The following is a 16,159-nucleotide window of genomic DNA, read 5'->3' on the forward strand; positions in this document are numbered from 1 at the left end:
AAATCATCATGTAAATGTGGATTCAAGGGTCACTAGTACTGGAGAATACAGTCAAACTCAGAATTGATTTCAAGTTGAATGAGGTGTTGATACACACTCAGATACACACATTCACGTTAACCATGATTTTAAAAATTTAAGGAGCGCTATTTTGGGTAAGAAATTTTGATCAGACAAGAGAGATCTTTACTGACGGATTTTTATTTTATACCTAAACAAACTTAATAAACAAACTATCTTTGTTTTCATGACTGAATAAACAAACTGACCTTAAAGGACAACACTATTTCATACTGTTCTACTATGTTTACATTTGGCAGACCCTGCCACCTTTCTAGCTTCAGACAGTGTTCTGGAGACCTTGTTTTCCTTTGAGAAACATCTTGTTTATTTAGTTATGGAAAAAATAAATATTTGAGTTTGTATTATAACCTCATTAAGATTGTAATTAGTAAAATTCTGAGTTTGGATTTCTTCTCCGAAACTACATAGCGGCCCTTAAAAAAGTTTTGTGAATTTTGAAGGGTAATTAAGTCTTTTCAGGGCATCTTTTACGATTCATTTGGCTGTCTTTTCACAGGAAGTGAGTGTTATTGCTATTTTTGTACACTGCTTTAACAGTTATGGTGACAGGTTCTCTCCACCTCCCTACACTCGTATACGGAGGGTAATTTATTTGCCAAAAAAAGACAAAACACAGTCAACAGAGAAAGATACATTTGTTTTTGTTTTGTTTGTTTTTTTCAAAATTTCTATAAATATAGCAATCATATTGAATTGTGAAGTCAATTGGCCATGACAGGTGTGTAATGAAAAACTGATATTGGGAAAGCAACAATATAAAAGTGTGTAGCAGAATGACTGTCAAGGCACAAGATTAGCTCATTTACAATAGTCTATTTGGCAGCTGTAACATTGCATCATGTTCTCTAATGTCAAATCTTAAAATGAAGCTGAGTAACTACAGCTGTCAATCTAATGTAGTGGAGAAACAAACACAAGACCTTCCTCTGAAATGTATGGGATTTTAAGTTGAATTAGCACAAAAGGTCAAATAGTTCGTTTAAATCTGCTTAAGTGCAATACCTGAGTAAATATTTCCCACCAATGAAAATCGGAAAAGAGTGCAGTATTACAGTAAAAGACGAGCCTTTATTTTTCGCAATAGGAAAAGCATGTCTTGTTAATACTGTGACAAATTTTAAAAATGATACATCAGTGACAGAACTATTAACAAGAGAAGTTTCCAACCTATCTACCATCAGCGCCCCCTTAAAAACAGGTGGAACAGGTCAGGGCAGAGGCTGTGCTGATCGAACGTGCATGACAAGAATAGGCGGAGGACAGCTGGGTGTGATTGATACTCACATGAAAAGAAATTTCAAAAGTCTTTCATGTTTGATGGGATGAAGAATTCAAAAACATATTGGTTTCCTGGCCAGATATGAAAAAAAGTTGTCTTTTTTTAAATATGAAAGAGCTCAAAAACAACATGCTGTACATGACTGGTGCAAACAGGATGTGGCATGCTCTGCAGCTTTTTGATGTACTGTCAAGAAGGTTAACTGATCTGCTCATTCTTGTAAGGCACCACTTGAATTTCAATGGGACAGTAGGACAGTGTGGTCGGTGCTTTCAACAGAAGACAACTTGTGGGTGTATGTGTGCTGATTTTGGCCTCACAATCTGAGAGTGAAGAGAAAACATTTACAAATGAGTCTCTTAAAAAACAAAAACAAAAAAATGGGAAGACAATGAACACTGGCACTGTGCTGTGTACAGGTTAGACTATACAGTACAATAAATATAAATAGACTGAGGGAAGACTGAAGAGGAACAATTTATGGACACAAAAATGATTTACATTCGAGTCAAATATACAATGCAGCATGAAGAAAGTAAGAAGAACCAAAAAAACCCTGCAAGTTCTATATTTGGCAAGTGAGCCAATAAAACCTGGACACACACCCGCAAGAGACCAGCGTTGTCCTTAACAGGCTGTCCTGAGGTCAGGTTTGACATTGAACTTCCACAGTACATTGACTCTTGCTCAAGAGACACGCCGTCCCAAGAGAACCTTAAAAACTTATACCACGTTATGTCTTCTAAAACTAATCAACCATGATGCTTATTTCCAATGCATTTCTTACCACTGATCTCCTTCGTGAAGGTTGAGGCAGTCTGGTAAGACTTTTTCTTAATATCATTTTTGATTTTGGCAACAGGGTGCATGCGCCAATCAGCTCCAAACCTCTTTAAAAACAGATTTGAGAACTTCTTTATTTACATTGTTAATTCCAAACTAAACCCTCTGAATTATCCTTCCCAGTGTTTTGTTAGCATCAATGTCAGGAGTAAATTTAGGAGTGAATGCAATCATCAAAAACCTCTCGCAGGAGAAAAGGGAGGAGACTTTTTTTGTTTTTTTTCGCAAGACACTCAGGAGAATGAGCATCATGCGTGACTGTGAGTCCAACTTCATTTTGTCCACTGCAGGGCTGCATTTTCCCACATGCTCCTCCACTTTAGCCAAATTGGAAGAAGAAATTTCCAGGTCCAGAGTCTACAAGAGAAAAAAGTACAGTAGTTTGTTAATAGGATGCACTTTCTCTGATTGATTCTTGAGTCCTTTAACAAAGTTAAGGAAGTCTTAACTGGGGGAAAAAAAACACACCTGGACTGGAGTCGAAACTGAATCCTCCACCGTGGCCGCCAAAGAAAGCCCTGAAGATGTTGTTTGCGTCAAAATCTAGAGAGAAAGCAAAGGCAAATACAGCAGGTGTTGTCGGCCTCAAGGAAAAACAGGACAGAACAACAGATGACGTAAACTAAACACAGTATGGAGGTGAATCAAGCTGTTTGACATGTTGTGTACTGGACCACTGAGATGCACAACTTTTTTTTCCCTCAAGGACAGGAGAGTGTAAAACTGATTTTATTTATAAACACAGTTATGGCTTACATTGCAGTACTTAATACTTTAAAACCTGAACAGGGTTCTACTGTTTTCTATATATGTGGGATTGTGTGAGAAATTATGGAGCAGAAATTGAACTGTTTTGTGGCTTTTTTATACACATTTTTAGGTTAAAAGTTAGATGCATTAATTACATTTTTGCCTTTGGATCCAAGCCTTTGGATTATTTATTTTTACATAATACACGACAGTCCAAAGAAAGTGACTCAATGCACGTTCTCAAGTGCTCCTTTCCACTCACAGAGAGCGACAGTAGCTAATGTTGGAAGTGGACCGGCATCCAGCACAACACAGAAGTTCCACAGAGCTTCTTTAAGAATCGCATTTTAACTAGGCCTGTCATGATAATCAATAAATCAATTTATTGTAAGATAAATAAAAATGAGCTTGATAATTTCCATCTGCATGCTTGTTTGTTTTCCTCGTGTCTCTCACGTTAACCTTCTTGTCAGTCACTCTTTGTCTCTGTGTGGGGAGGCCCTGCTCCTGACATACCACAGAGTGCAGCATGAGAGCCCCATGACAGCCAGCAAGCCAGAGGTAACGCTAGTTCAAATTTGACGGAATAAAAACCAAGATGCAAGTGGTTTCAAAGCTGAACGTGACAGCTGCAGTGTGGGAGCATTTCGGATTCAAAATGAATGACCGTGGCCAACCACTTAACCTGGACAAGCCGGTATGTCGCATTTGTTGTTAAACAGTAGCAACTGAAAGCAGCAATACAACAAACACGCATCTGCACCTAAAGCATAATCAGCCGATGCAGTTTTCCCAGTTTGGGAAACAAACTACAACTAAAGCTACAGAGGGGCCATCTCCGTCTTCTCAACAGTCCACAATCACTGGGGCGTTTAGTTGGCAAACAAAATACAAACAGGACAGGGCAAAATGGTGCACACTCACAGACAGTGTAGTTTGCTACATTGCTAAAGAGATGCAGCTCTTTAATACTGTCGAAAAGCCAGCTTTTCAACAAACTCTGAAAACATTTTGACAGCCAGTACAATTTGCCTGGGAGAACATGCGTGTCACAAAACGGCAATTCCACTACTGTACAGCGTGAAAAGACAACATACTATTGTTTTTGGTTGTGTGTAATTCAAGTGCAATTTTTGCTAACAGAGACTGAGAGTCATTTTTATTTATTGTTTCTGGTTGTTTTGTTTATTTATTTTGGATATTTAAAATGTCCTCTTCACATTCTAATTCCAATGTTAAATACTCTGTAGAAATAAAAGTTTATTGATCTTTGAAAGGGTGTACTTGCATTATTATGCTATTATCATTATACTAGTTGAAAAATTGTCTCAAAATGACAATAATATAGTTTATCGCAATCATTTCTGGGACAATTTATTATACAGCAAAATGTATTATCATGACAGGCTTAATTTGAACGTAGCTTTTTGAACTTGTTGGAGGTCTGTTTTAGCACATTTCAAGTGATGGACTTTAGAGCAGCAATGAAAAATGAAAACTTAAAGGCATATTAAACAACAGCAGCAACATAAATGATAGTCAGTTGCAGTCCTAACGAACTTCACTATAAATTTAAGTGAATTTAAGTCTTTTTCTTCACATTTTTCAACATGTGTCACAATAAGACATAATTTTTTAGTTTAGCTGACAATTTCTTTGGAATATTTCGAGTGCAAAAATTCAGAAATTTAAATTGTTTGGCAACAAAACCATTAATAAAAAAAACTATTTCCAAAGGCCACTTTAACACAAACATTATTTTCCCATCAACATCATGGTAGAAATCATTGCTTTCAGCACAATATCTTTTACAGTAGTTTTTTTTTCCCCGTTTACGGCGCTCCCTAGATGTTGAAGGTCTTATGATGATATAGGGACACATGTTTGGCTACAACAAACCATTTTTTACAGCAGACATATTTGTTTGTCTGTCCCAGTAAGTCAGACAAATACCCAGAATCTGACATCTGAGGCAAAGTGAAAAGCCAGAGGCACATACCTCTCCCTTCAAAGCCACCGTCATCATCCAGGTCATGTCCGTTGTCATAGCGGATCTTCTTCTTTGGGTCGGAGAGCACAGTGAAGGCCTCCCCCACCTCCTTGAATTTCTTTTCCTCCTCCTTTTGCACCTCTGGAGTTGCAGCGCTGTGGCGGTCTGCAGGATGATGATGCAATACAATAGTGATAAATAACCATTCAATACAAACAAAATAGTCATGCTGCACGTCTGTGTAAACACCAACGGGACTACCTGGGTGGTGCATAAGTGCTCGTTTGCGATAGGCCTTCTTAATCTCATCCTCAGTGGCGTTCTTGCCGACCCCAAGCACCTTGTAGTAATCTTTCCTTTTGCTCTTCTTTAGCTCCAGCTGTGCATTCTTCAACAGGTGCTTGTGATCTAGAGGGATACAATAAAAATCGAGCCATGTTAGTGTGAGATAACTGGACCAGTTTGTGTGTGTGTGTGTGTGTGTGTGTGTGTGTGTGTGTGTGTGTGTGTGTGTGTGTGTGTGTGTGTGTGTGTGTGTGTGTGTGTATGGTGAGCAAAACAATATACAGCAGCTAACCTGATGTTTTTTCTGTCTGGTAAACTTTCTCATAGTCCCGTACAGCCTCCTCGTACTGCTCTGTGTCCATGTAACTATGAGTGACACAAAGTCAGTGACACAAAGTCAGTCAAACTGCACATAAAGAAGAAAGAAGTGCGCTCATATCTACTGTTTTACATACCACTGAGCTCTTCTTAAGTAGGCTTTGATATAAGTGTCATCTAGTTTGATTGCACTGGAGCAGTCTTCAATGGCTTGTTGAAGTTTCTTCAGCTGTTGGAAGGGAATAATTTAATTACAGTGAACTTATTAGAAACAAAGAGCTAGAAGACAGTGAGTGCTGTGCAAGGCTGCTTATTTGAAGCCAATAATCAGACAGCATTATGGATGTCATTTTCTGGTAATATGTAATTTTGCAACTGCATCTGCAAAGTTAACATGCTGAAAATGAGTGGATTTGTTGTCTTTTACCTTTGCTCCTGCCGTGGCTCTGTTGCAGTAGAGTTTAGCGTTGGTCTTAATGTTGTTGGGATCTATCATCAGTGCCTCAGTGTACAGCTGGTAGGCAGCTTCATAGTTGTTGTTCTTAAATGCCTGGTTGCCCTCCTCTTTCTTGGCTTTTAGGGCTTTTGCATTCTGGTTTAGAGAGAAATCATGTTGTCATTTAAAAAAAAAAACCAAAACATTTATTGAAACTCACAAGTAGCGAAATTCAAGTTATTCTCAACATTTCGTTATGTACTGAAACATGGCGTTACAATGCTAATTAGCTGCAAGTATGTGAGTTGTAGGAATGTTTTCGGTCTATTTGTTTTAGCAGTCTTAAAAAGGCACAGTGTGGGATTATGTACACAAAACTTAAAATCTCACAGGTCCTTGTTTCCTTGGAGTACACATCTGTTTCTTTCTAATGATGATTAAACGAGGAGGAGTGAGACTAAATGATGATCTTACCCTGCAAGCTAGCCGGGCCTTTTCGTGGTCAGGTGCCATGCGCAAAGCCTGGACGAAGAACTGTACGGCTTTATCGATGCAGTCCTCATAATAGAGACAGAGGCCTCTAACATACAGTGCGTCTGCATTCGTGGAATCCATTCGTAGGATATCACTGTAAATTAAAGTTTTATTCCTTTAGATCCTGCACTCATATTAAAAGGTTATGATAATTCAAGAAGCATGGATCATACACCATGAAAACCACCAGCTGCTCTTACCTTGCTACAGACTGGGCTTCTGGATAGCGTCCCAGCAGAGCCAGACACTCAGCCTTCAGGATCTTGAAGCGGTGGCAGGCAGAAGCCACAGCTAAAGCTCGGTCCATACAGAATACCACCTGGGACAGAACAAAAGACAAACACTCATTTAAAAATGCTGCTCAATGCATCTGTAAAAAGATAGACTGGCAGTCCAAGAATTTCCTTATCTTCTCAAGTAGGTGACCTGGAAAATCTTAAATCTGGAGCTTTTTACCAATCAAAGAATCTTCATATATCATATTGTGTTGTCACACGTGTTGCTTACTTTTTCCAGGTACGAGAATTAGCCAAGTCAACTTATTATGTGACAAAGAAACAATATGGGGCCTGGCTGTTTGTGAGCGTGATGAAACCTAGAGTGGATGAAAAGTACCTTTCTGAAATCCCGCTTTTCAAAGCCAAAATCCGCCATTCGTTCGAACTCCAGTAGAGTCTCTGCAGTCTTATTCTAAAAAAAAAACAAAACCCCATAACAATCACTTTCAGTACTGACTTTACAATGATAACAGACAAGTCTGAGTTGCCTAATTCGTTCTTCAGCATTCCCACGTGATGATACACAAAGTCAAAATGTGAAGGGCTCAGGTGATCCTCACCTCCTGCTGGGCCTCCCTGTTGCTGGGCTCCAGCTCCAAAACCTTCTGAAAGCAGCGACTGGCCGCCATCGCATTTCCCAATGAGAGGTGGCACTTGCCCTCACGCAGATGACCCTGTAGGACAGGAGTGACACTCTTCCTTCTTAGGGCTGTGTAAATACTTGACAAATTTCTCTTTATTCTGCAAGTGCAACTGGGGTCTCAAGACAAAAAGTGGCATGAAAAGCTGAAAATAACTATACTGTTCACTGACCTTCATGAAACAGTCATCCAGCCGAACAGCCTGCTGGGAGTCCTCCAGGGCCTCTCTGAAGCGACTGAGCATCATGAGGGTGGCAGCTCTGTTGCCATAATAACTGGCATTTTTGGGGCACGCATCTTAAAATAAAAAGGAAAAATCCGTGTCACAAAGGGAAACTTATATGTTGGTAATGAAGTAAAGATGCCCTGATACAGTTTTCAAGAACACGATGGAAGCGTGTGCTGGAAATGTGTCAAAAAGGCAATGACTACAATTTATTCCAACAATTAGTAACTGGTAATCTCACCGATGGCTTTAGTATAGTAGTTGAAAGCCTCAGAGTAATCTTTCTGGCTGTAGAATGCATTTCCTTGCTCTTTGAAGCCTTCAGCCTGACTGTAGAGAGGAGAAACAGAAACCAAAGTCAAAGAAGATATCAGATGCCTAGCTGATACAATATAAAACAAGGACAAAACTATTCAGCATTGAATAAACACAGAGTGCTTCCAAAATGATCAACTCATTCTGTTGCTCAGCTTTAGTAGGAGTATTTATTAACATTTTTATTTTGTACTGTAAAATTGAACAACTGCTTAAGGGCCATTCGATGCCTACTCAACCAGAATTATAACTTTTACCAGTTAATGTCATTGCTGTAATTTGCTAGTTTCCAAAACCCAGTGAAAACAGGTTGAGTAGTTATCACACAGACAAAAATTATGGTAAGATGAAGATCAAACACTGAATGTAATATTACAGCTAATGATACCACACAAAATGTACTACTTTCATAACTTATTAAATGCTAAGCATTTTTTTGTGTATCTGCAATGATTATTAACACTTTTTCCATCTCAAAATGTTCAAGGAAATTAAACTTGTGCAGGTATGAATTTTTAAAAGTGGAAGATGCTTTGAGTAAACCATATTTTTTAATTTGATTACTATAAAACATTCATGAACAACTACTGAATACATGAATGCATCTTGCAAATTATAGTTGTTTCTTGGATGTTTCAACCCAATCCAGCAACAAATAAGAAAGAGTGAGCCTTAGAACACGCATATAAAGAATTGCAGAAATAATGACATTTGTTCAAAAGGGCCAAACTTTAAAAATTATTAACTGCAAAAAGTATTAAAGCAAGTACAGCAACAGGAATTTACAAGGCCCCACAAATCTAAGAGAGGTTTTCAAATGTCAAATGAGACAAGCTGAGCTAGTTTGCCAACAACTAGTTGTATCCAGGGGAGAATTTCTTGCAATTGATGCAGACAGTGAAAGGGCTCAAGTGTGTTACACCTGGAACTGGGACAGCATAGCAGGGTACACACAGTCCTGAGATAGTTCCAGTGCTAAACATAGCAGTGAAACTCACCTGCTGTGGTCCTGTCAAAAGTGTTAATTTAAATGGTACATCAATGCTAATTCACATATGGAAGAAGCTACTTCTCCAGCAGGGAGCTGTTTTATAAAAATGCATGTAGTTTGTAAGTAATTTTGCATTTTCAACCATTTAGGATGCAGATTTTTATATACTGCTCATAGATATTGTTAGTAAATGTCGGACTATCACAGATATATTGGTATCAGTGTATAGATATGTCCAATTGCCATCACGCAGAAGATGCTAATAATTTCATTCTTAAATAATTACTTTATTTCTAACTTTCCATCTCGATGTCCCTTTATTATTCTTTATATCAAACCTGCAGAGTTAGGCAAACAAATGAAACTTGGATACATTGGTGGCAGCTGTGTTTCTTTTTGCTTTTCTCAACATCATTAGCTTAGCTTCCTCAGTCCTTGGCCATCACGATGCTTTACTGTGGACATAATCTTGTCCTATGCCAATTGAATCAGCACCACCTGACCCTACTCTACTTTGAAAGCCTGGTAAGTTTACTGTCTAATTGCACTAGGGGCGCCACGAATCTTGATATAATACTGAACGGTGCGATGCGCCATCCACAGTTCAATACACGCCCCCTCTGGTGTTGAACACAGAAATGATGGCACAAAAACAGTGGTCAGAAAAGTAACTGACACCAGAGCAGTGGGGACATTCATTACAAAAAGGACTTGCAGCCCTATTTTTGGTCATAGGTGTGGGTATTTCCATCACCTTATGAAAATAATTGATCAACATTAAACTGTGCCCTTTCATACATTTCTCAGCAGACAAGTTATTCTCTACATCCATGAAAAGACATGTAGAAGCCACTGAAAGCAAACTGGTTAAAACACAGAGCATTCTGCTCACAAAACACAGTTGATAATTTACCAGATGTCAAGGTCAAACAGCACTTTTGACATTTGAACACATTTTTATTTTTATATAAGTTTTTTTTTACATTATACACCAGAAAAGCTAAAGATTTAATCTTGTTGCTAATAAGCAAAATTAAGAGAATTTTGGATAGTTACATTGTAGCTTTTTTTATTATTTTTTTTAAAAATCTCCACACAAGAAATGCGTACCAAACCCAGACCATGGCCCAAACACCAAACCATGGGTATCTTTGCATCCCTACATCCCGCCGTCATTTTGCACGTTTCTTTGTCACAAGTGTTTGATATCCTCTGTGAGGGGATAACTGCAAAAAATGAGAGTTTGTGTGTACATCCTGTGTATATAAGGATACCTGCCGGCATATCTATATTGGAAACGTGTTAATCATAACTCCAGTATGGGTCAGGCTCTAGTTGAGAACTCAATTTGCACATTCTCTTTCCATTTTAGGACTCCCAAAACATAATTTCAGTTTTATCAGGAAAAAAAAAATCCATTAATGTCACTCAACTCTTTGCATCTTTTGGCTTGTTTTCCAGGCCTAGGAAAGGTAAAAAGTGTTAGTGACACTGAAAAAGCACTAAAAGTGAGAATGTGGCAATTCTTGTCTTGCACCTCTCACATTCTTTCACACGTGACATACATTTACATACATATATATCGTTTTCTGTAATTAAAAAAAAAACCCAAAACAAACAAATGTGTTACTTCGGATCTAGAATGAAAAACACTTGTAATGTAGCACATGTGACACAGTAAATGACAGGACACCAATAACAGTGTGCTGTCATGATTGTTGACCGAGATGATTCATCCGAGGAGGTGAGGTAAAATGAGCTAAACCTAACGGAAGGTGTCGTGTATTGAAAACCGCGGTGTTGTATTAACTGTTTAAATATGTGAGACAGTTGGGGAGGTTTCTTTAGCTGGATAATCACTTTAACTGTGACTGTGACTGTATCTGCTTGTTTGCGCACCAAGTCCAGATGAGGGTATCTGGCTTTGCTATTACGGAACTTTCTCGAAAAAACACTAGCTGCTAACCATGTGCTAACTAGTGTCCAGAAAGAGGCTGTACCGCTGCCTTATTCTTCGTGCTAACATTTAAAGACGTGCTTGGATATCTGGTTAGCCATACAAAGAAGCCTGGTGTTCTCGAAAAAACAATAAAATCTCTAGATTTAGCTAAAGTAATCCGTCCTCTCTCCCCCCCCCGCCACCCCCAAGCAAGCTAGCCTGGTTAGCTTGTCTCCGGGCTCTTCGCGGGAGCCTTGGCAGCTAAAAATGGCTGAACTCACTCGGTCCATCCTCGGTTATTTTGACATCTAACACAAAATACAATGAAACAAAGCTGTCAAATATATATCTACCGCTCCATCTCCTCTGGACTGCGGATTTGGGATTCTGTGTCCACCGGCACGTCGATGTCAACAGCTGCCATTTTTTCCAAGAAGGACGAACAGACGTCACTTCCGCCCACTGTTGGCCTTCTTTAGTCGATTTATTTATTTATTTATTTTATTGAGGTCATGAGAAAGTAGGCCACTACAACAAAGAAAGGATTGCATCAGATGCCCCATCTATTTCGTCTGAATTTCTAAATCTAACATATTGTATTCCATTCATGAAAACTCGGGGCCAAAATCGCTATTGAAAAGCTCACATATCTCGTCTTTTCAAAATAAATGTCACGTAAAATACATGAACAATGACCAGTGACCTGCTAACCAGCTTTAAACCTCTCCCGAGATTCTATTAAACTGTCGTAAAGCATCAACATTTAAAAAAAAACAAAAAAAAAACCAAAAACATCCTACAGACTTCTGCTTACATAACTCTAACAGCCAGCACATGACAACCAGGCATATAACCATGACGTCAGAGCTCACCTTAGAGCCTGCTGCCACACCTGCTTGTGTTACTTTGCAAGAATTTTCAAAATAAAAAGATACTCACAAATAAACCTGAAGAAAGCATTCACCTCGAAGGAGCACTATGTAGACATTTTAATCAATATTAATGGGGTAATAATACTTTTTTTCTCCCCATAAGTGAACAAACAAGCGGTTCTCAGTGGAAAATGAGGCCTCCAGAACACTTTGAAGCTCGAAAGGTGGCAGGGTCTGCCACATATAAACAAGGTAAAACAGTATGAAATTGTTTTGTCCTTCAGGGTCAGTTTGTTTAGGCAGTTCTTCTCCAAAACTACATAATGCACCTTTAAGGAGACTAGCTTTCCAAATCAATTGCTGATATTAAACGTGACATTGACGGATTGTCGAAACAAATTATTTGTTTGGATCGATATTAAACTTGCAATGTTTAAATAATAATAAATAATAAATTCTCCTAATAAGTCCTTCATATTGTTCTCTCTCCCTGCATAAATATTTAAGAGATTCGAACATGATTTTTTTTTTTAATGCTCTTTGTGCACAATTTGTTGTTTGCGGGATTTATATACAATGTATTAAATTGCAGGAAAAAGCACTGATAACATCCTACCTCATTGGCCCCTTGCACTTTCCTTAACACTATACCACTAGAGGACACTAGGGTATCATAAATTGTGTTGTGTAGCCTGTGTTGGCGGCACATGAACAACAATAGTGTTAATTATTCTTCTGGACTCAGCCATTATATGAAATAATTAATTTCTGTTATTCATACATGAAGTAAACCTGTTTTCCTTGTACATTTATAATCAATGGTAAAAGAGATGTCCATATATATATGAAGAAAGAGGCTGCCACAACTGCGTAAAAAACATTTCTATTTATAAGTTCATATAGAATACAGTATCATCATTTTTAATCACATAATAATTTACATTATTGCAATTGATGCACAGTTACAATAGTCAGTAATTTCACCATGTGACACTTCAAAAATACATATTGCTTAGGATGATTCAGCACAATCAGGTGGGAGGGATTTCTAAATTGAAAGAACTTTTTTTTTTTATTTTTTTAATACAACTATCAAAAATAACAGGCTTAATAAAGACATCAAAGACACATTTAAAAAACTTGTGGATGGATGATTTAAACTTTTGGGGAACAGCAGGCACCAGCCTGTCCTGACTGCGGTGCCCTGCAGAGAGCGCTACTTTCAGCTGAACACCTCCCACCACCCTGCAGGACACCTGGGGTGAAGCTGAGAGCCCAACATATCAGAAGAGACAATTCACACCCCAACCACGGACTGTTTAGACTGCCGATGTCCGGTAGTCACCTCTGCAGTCACGTGGCCAAACCGAAAGACTGAGGAGTTTCTATCCTCAGGACATCAGGGTCCTCAGAACACATTGTCAAATACTGTCACACTTGCAAGACTGCACACATTGTTTGTTTCTGCTACTCCTTATGATGGATACTACTGCTTTTCTTGAAAAGAACAGCCCTGCCCTGATATTTGTATTCTAACTCAGTTTAGCTAAAACCACATCGAATTTAAAGGTATAATTTGTCAAACATTAGAAGGTAATACCTATTAGTAGGTGGTTCCAAAAACACAAGGGGCAGCACATCACCAGAGTAACTGACAACGGCTGCACTTTGCCAGCTGTCCTCATCTGTAGCTAGTTACCGTTAACTAATCAGCTCATGGATCAGTTATCTGTGGAGCCAGCGGCCCTGAGGTCAGTTTGACAACAGGGGATACAGTGTGAGGTGATCTAACAGGACTATCGCTACAGGGACGACAAGACAAGGCTGGTGAGGGAGGGACAGACGTGCAGCAGGAGAGAAGCGACAGAGTCGGACATCAGCAGCAGGTGAATTGAGGGTTCATCTTTACCAAACCAGATGTGAATGTAGAAAGGCAAACCAAGCCTACGTTAGGGAGTTTTAGTTAGTTTATGCTGAGTTTGTTTGTTCTGAGTGTGTTTTACAATGAGTTATTAAGCTTGGCTTAGTTCGGTAAAAGAGGGAAACTTAAATTCAGAATGTGTATGGTTGTATTTTTTTGTTTAGTAAGGTGAATATTCTTATATTAAATTCTTGACAATTTCTTAGTTTATTTGGTTTTGCTAGAAGTTGAAACTACGGGGGCTCTCTTTTCAGTACAAAGTGGCGTCATGAGACAGGAAGTGCTAGTCATCCCTGCAACAAAATACATAGATGTCTTTTACATAAACACCAACACAGGGGTTTCTTTAATTAATTTTTTTTGAATCTTTTAATCAAAATCTGGCCAGATCTTAGAAACTGCCCGTTGGTTTCTAAAAGAAACAGCCAGCTGCGGTACAAACCAGCTGCAAACAAAGACACAACCAGCATTACATAAAATACGCCCTTAATGATAAAATCTGAACCAAGTATCCAATCAGAAGCAGAGCAGGTCAGGTCTTGCAAGAAAAGCAACTGGATCCATAATAATGCTTTAACGTACACACCAGGACACTTTTAGGGTAAATACTGACAGATTCTGGAGAAGTCAGGTTTGTATGTATGTTTTACCTAGATTTAGTATATATACATCATCTTGCACTAGTATATTTATTTTTACTTAATCTATTTTGTTGTTGATCCCTTTGATAATCTTGTACAGTATCTGAACATTCTCTTCACTTCACTTTTTAAGTTGTATCTCTGTGAATGTGACAAAGAATCTTTGAATCCCCCATATTGCACAAACAGCATCGAGCTGTCACAAAAACGTAGCTTATTTAACTGAAGAGCTTGTTGTAATGGCTTGTGTCAAGAAAATACAGTTTTTAAATCTCATAACTAAATTTAACCATCTCTTATTAAGCATTACATGTTGTCTATCTCCATATAGATGGCTTTCCTGGCATCATAACAGTGTGGTGGTTGATTGTCACATCAAGACACAGACACAGAGAAGATGAATCAATGTATTTATCTAGACAGAAAAAGAAAGGCTGTAAAGAAATAAAATTACTTTTAATCTTTCTCTTGTTAGAAATGGAGGGTGTTTATATGGAAGCAACCAGTTTTATAGATTTTCTTGATTTTGATTTGGTTATAAAAACTAAAGCAGGAATGAAGTATTGTACTTGATCTCCTAGGGTACAACTAGAAAGCTCTCAAACTGAAAGAATTTTGGCAACTAACACTTAGTAACATTTACACACCCTAGTTCATTAGTCTATCACGGTCTTATTAATAAAACTTAAAGACGCTTGTCATTATGGCTTCCAGAGGGGTCCAGACCCCGGGGAACATGCACTCAACAGTTTGTTGAGGGGAAACAGCTGAGCGGTGGTCCATCCAAATTTAAGGAGGGCTGGGGGTGACACAGGTCCGTCAGCGCTGAAATCTTAGTCCACACCAGGGATTGTGCATACTGTTCTCGTGACTTGACCCTGCCAAACTTGACATGATGATACTCTGCCCTTGAGGTCGCTGCATATTGTCCTGATGTCTCATGCTTTGTTCTCACTTGGGCCAAGATAAACTTTCAGCCAGTCCAGCTTTGGCTCAGTTAGGTCCACTCTACTGTGGGTCCTCCGGCGTAGCTTGGCTCATTGCTAGTAAGGAGAGAAGATAATAGGTGCATGTGTGGCCCTCAGAGGTCCAGGAGCAGGCCTGAAGAGAGTGGGGCTGATCAGGGGACCCTGGATTATGGCTGTGGGACCCGGTGGCAGCCGTAGTGCCATGGGTCCAGATGCCATGGTGCACAAGGCAGCTGGGTTGAAGGGGCTGGTCAGAAACCCTGCCGGCAGGGCCTTGGATAGGTGCTTCTGCAGGGCTAGTTTAGTCTGTAACCACAGAAAAGAGAAATATTCATTGCTTATTAAGACTGAGAGTCTAAAACCTTGACAATCAAAGATACAAAATATTCCTTCCAAAGTAGAAAAATTAAGCCTTTTTCCTCTGGTGATGTTTTTCGGAGCTGTCAGTCATGACATCCTTTTACCAGCATCAAATACCTAATTAAAACCAAATGAAGAGTTAAACATACATCAGTATGATAACAACTACTTAAAATGACAGAAACCAAATCTATTTGGTAAAAATGTATTTGACATCTACATTTATGAGTTTATGATCTGTACTGCAGCCAGCCACCAGGGGGCGAACACGATATTTCGCAACGAGCTGTCATTTCCTCTGTCTTCAGGCTTCATGCAAAACATATCTATAATGACAACGCTAACATGCTGTTTAGCGAGAACAAAGTTTACTAAGGTATGTGAATGGCAATAATTTTGTGGCCGTTTGTTCATAAACTACACTGAAACACTGACCTAATGATGGCACTGGATAAAAAGCCAGAGGGTTACCAGTGTCATCATGATTC

General features: G+C 38.9%; 2 protein-coding genes across 5 annotated transcripts in view; both read right to left on the reverse strand.

Annotated features, from left to right (window-relative positions):
• Positions 1 to 1,132: 1,132 nt before the first annotated feature.
• LOC119009984 (dnaJ homolog subfamily C member 7-like) lies at positions 1,133 to 11,519 on the reverse strand. 2 transcript variants are annotated; one of them, XM_037081766.1, is made up of 15 exons: positions 11,263 to 11,519; positions 10,404 to 10,433; positions 7,906 to 7,994; positions 7,611 to 7,735; positions 7,358 to 7,471; positions 7,135 to 7,209; positions 6,720 to 6,838; positions 6,460 to 6,613; positions 5,977 to 6,141; positions 5,687 to 5,778; positions 5,524 to 5,597; positions 5,208 to 5,354; positions 4,956 to 5,111; positions 2,675 to 2,749; positions 1,133 to 2,563 (listed from the first exon to the last, which is right to left on the reverse strand). In XM_037081766.1, exons 1-15 carry the CDS (start codon positions 11,331 to 11,333, stop codon positions 2,526 to 2,528), a joined length of 1,524 nt encoding a protein of 507 aa, XP_036937661.1. In that variant the 5' UTR covers positions 11,334 to 11,519; the 3' UTR covers positions 1,133 to 2,525. The 2 variants fall into 2 exon arrangements, with proteins under 2 accessions (XP_036937661.1, XP_036937662.1); XM_037081767.1 differs by lacking the exon at positions 10,404 to 10,433 and having other exon boundaries at positions 11,263 to 11,515.
• A 3,217-nt stretch (positions 11,520 to 14,736) lies between these two features.
• Positions 14,737 to 16,159, reverse strand: part of LOC119010167 (zinc finger protein 385B-like) — a 73,774-nt gene continuing 72,351 nt past the window's right edge. For all 3 annotated transcript variants that reach the window (XM_037082097.1, XM_037082095.1, XM_037082096.1), the window contains exon 9: positions 14,737 to 15,617. In XM_037082097.1, coding sequence (XP_036937992.1) covers positions 15,387 to 15,617 — 231 coding nt within the window. In that variant the 3' untranslated portion in view covers positions 14,737 to 15,386. The remainder of the gene's footprint in view (positions 15,618 to 16,159) is intronic.

The sequence above is a fragment of the Acanthopagrus latus genome, chromosome 20 (genome assembly GCF_904848185.1).
Source record: "Acanthopagrus latus isolate v.2019 chromosome 20, fAcaLat1.1, whole genome shotgun sequence".
In the NCBI taxonomy this organism is placed as follows: Eukaryota; Metazoa; Chordata; class Actinopteri; order Spariformes; family Sparidae; genus Acanthopagrus; species Acanthopagrus latus.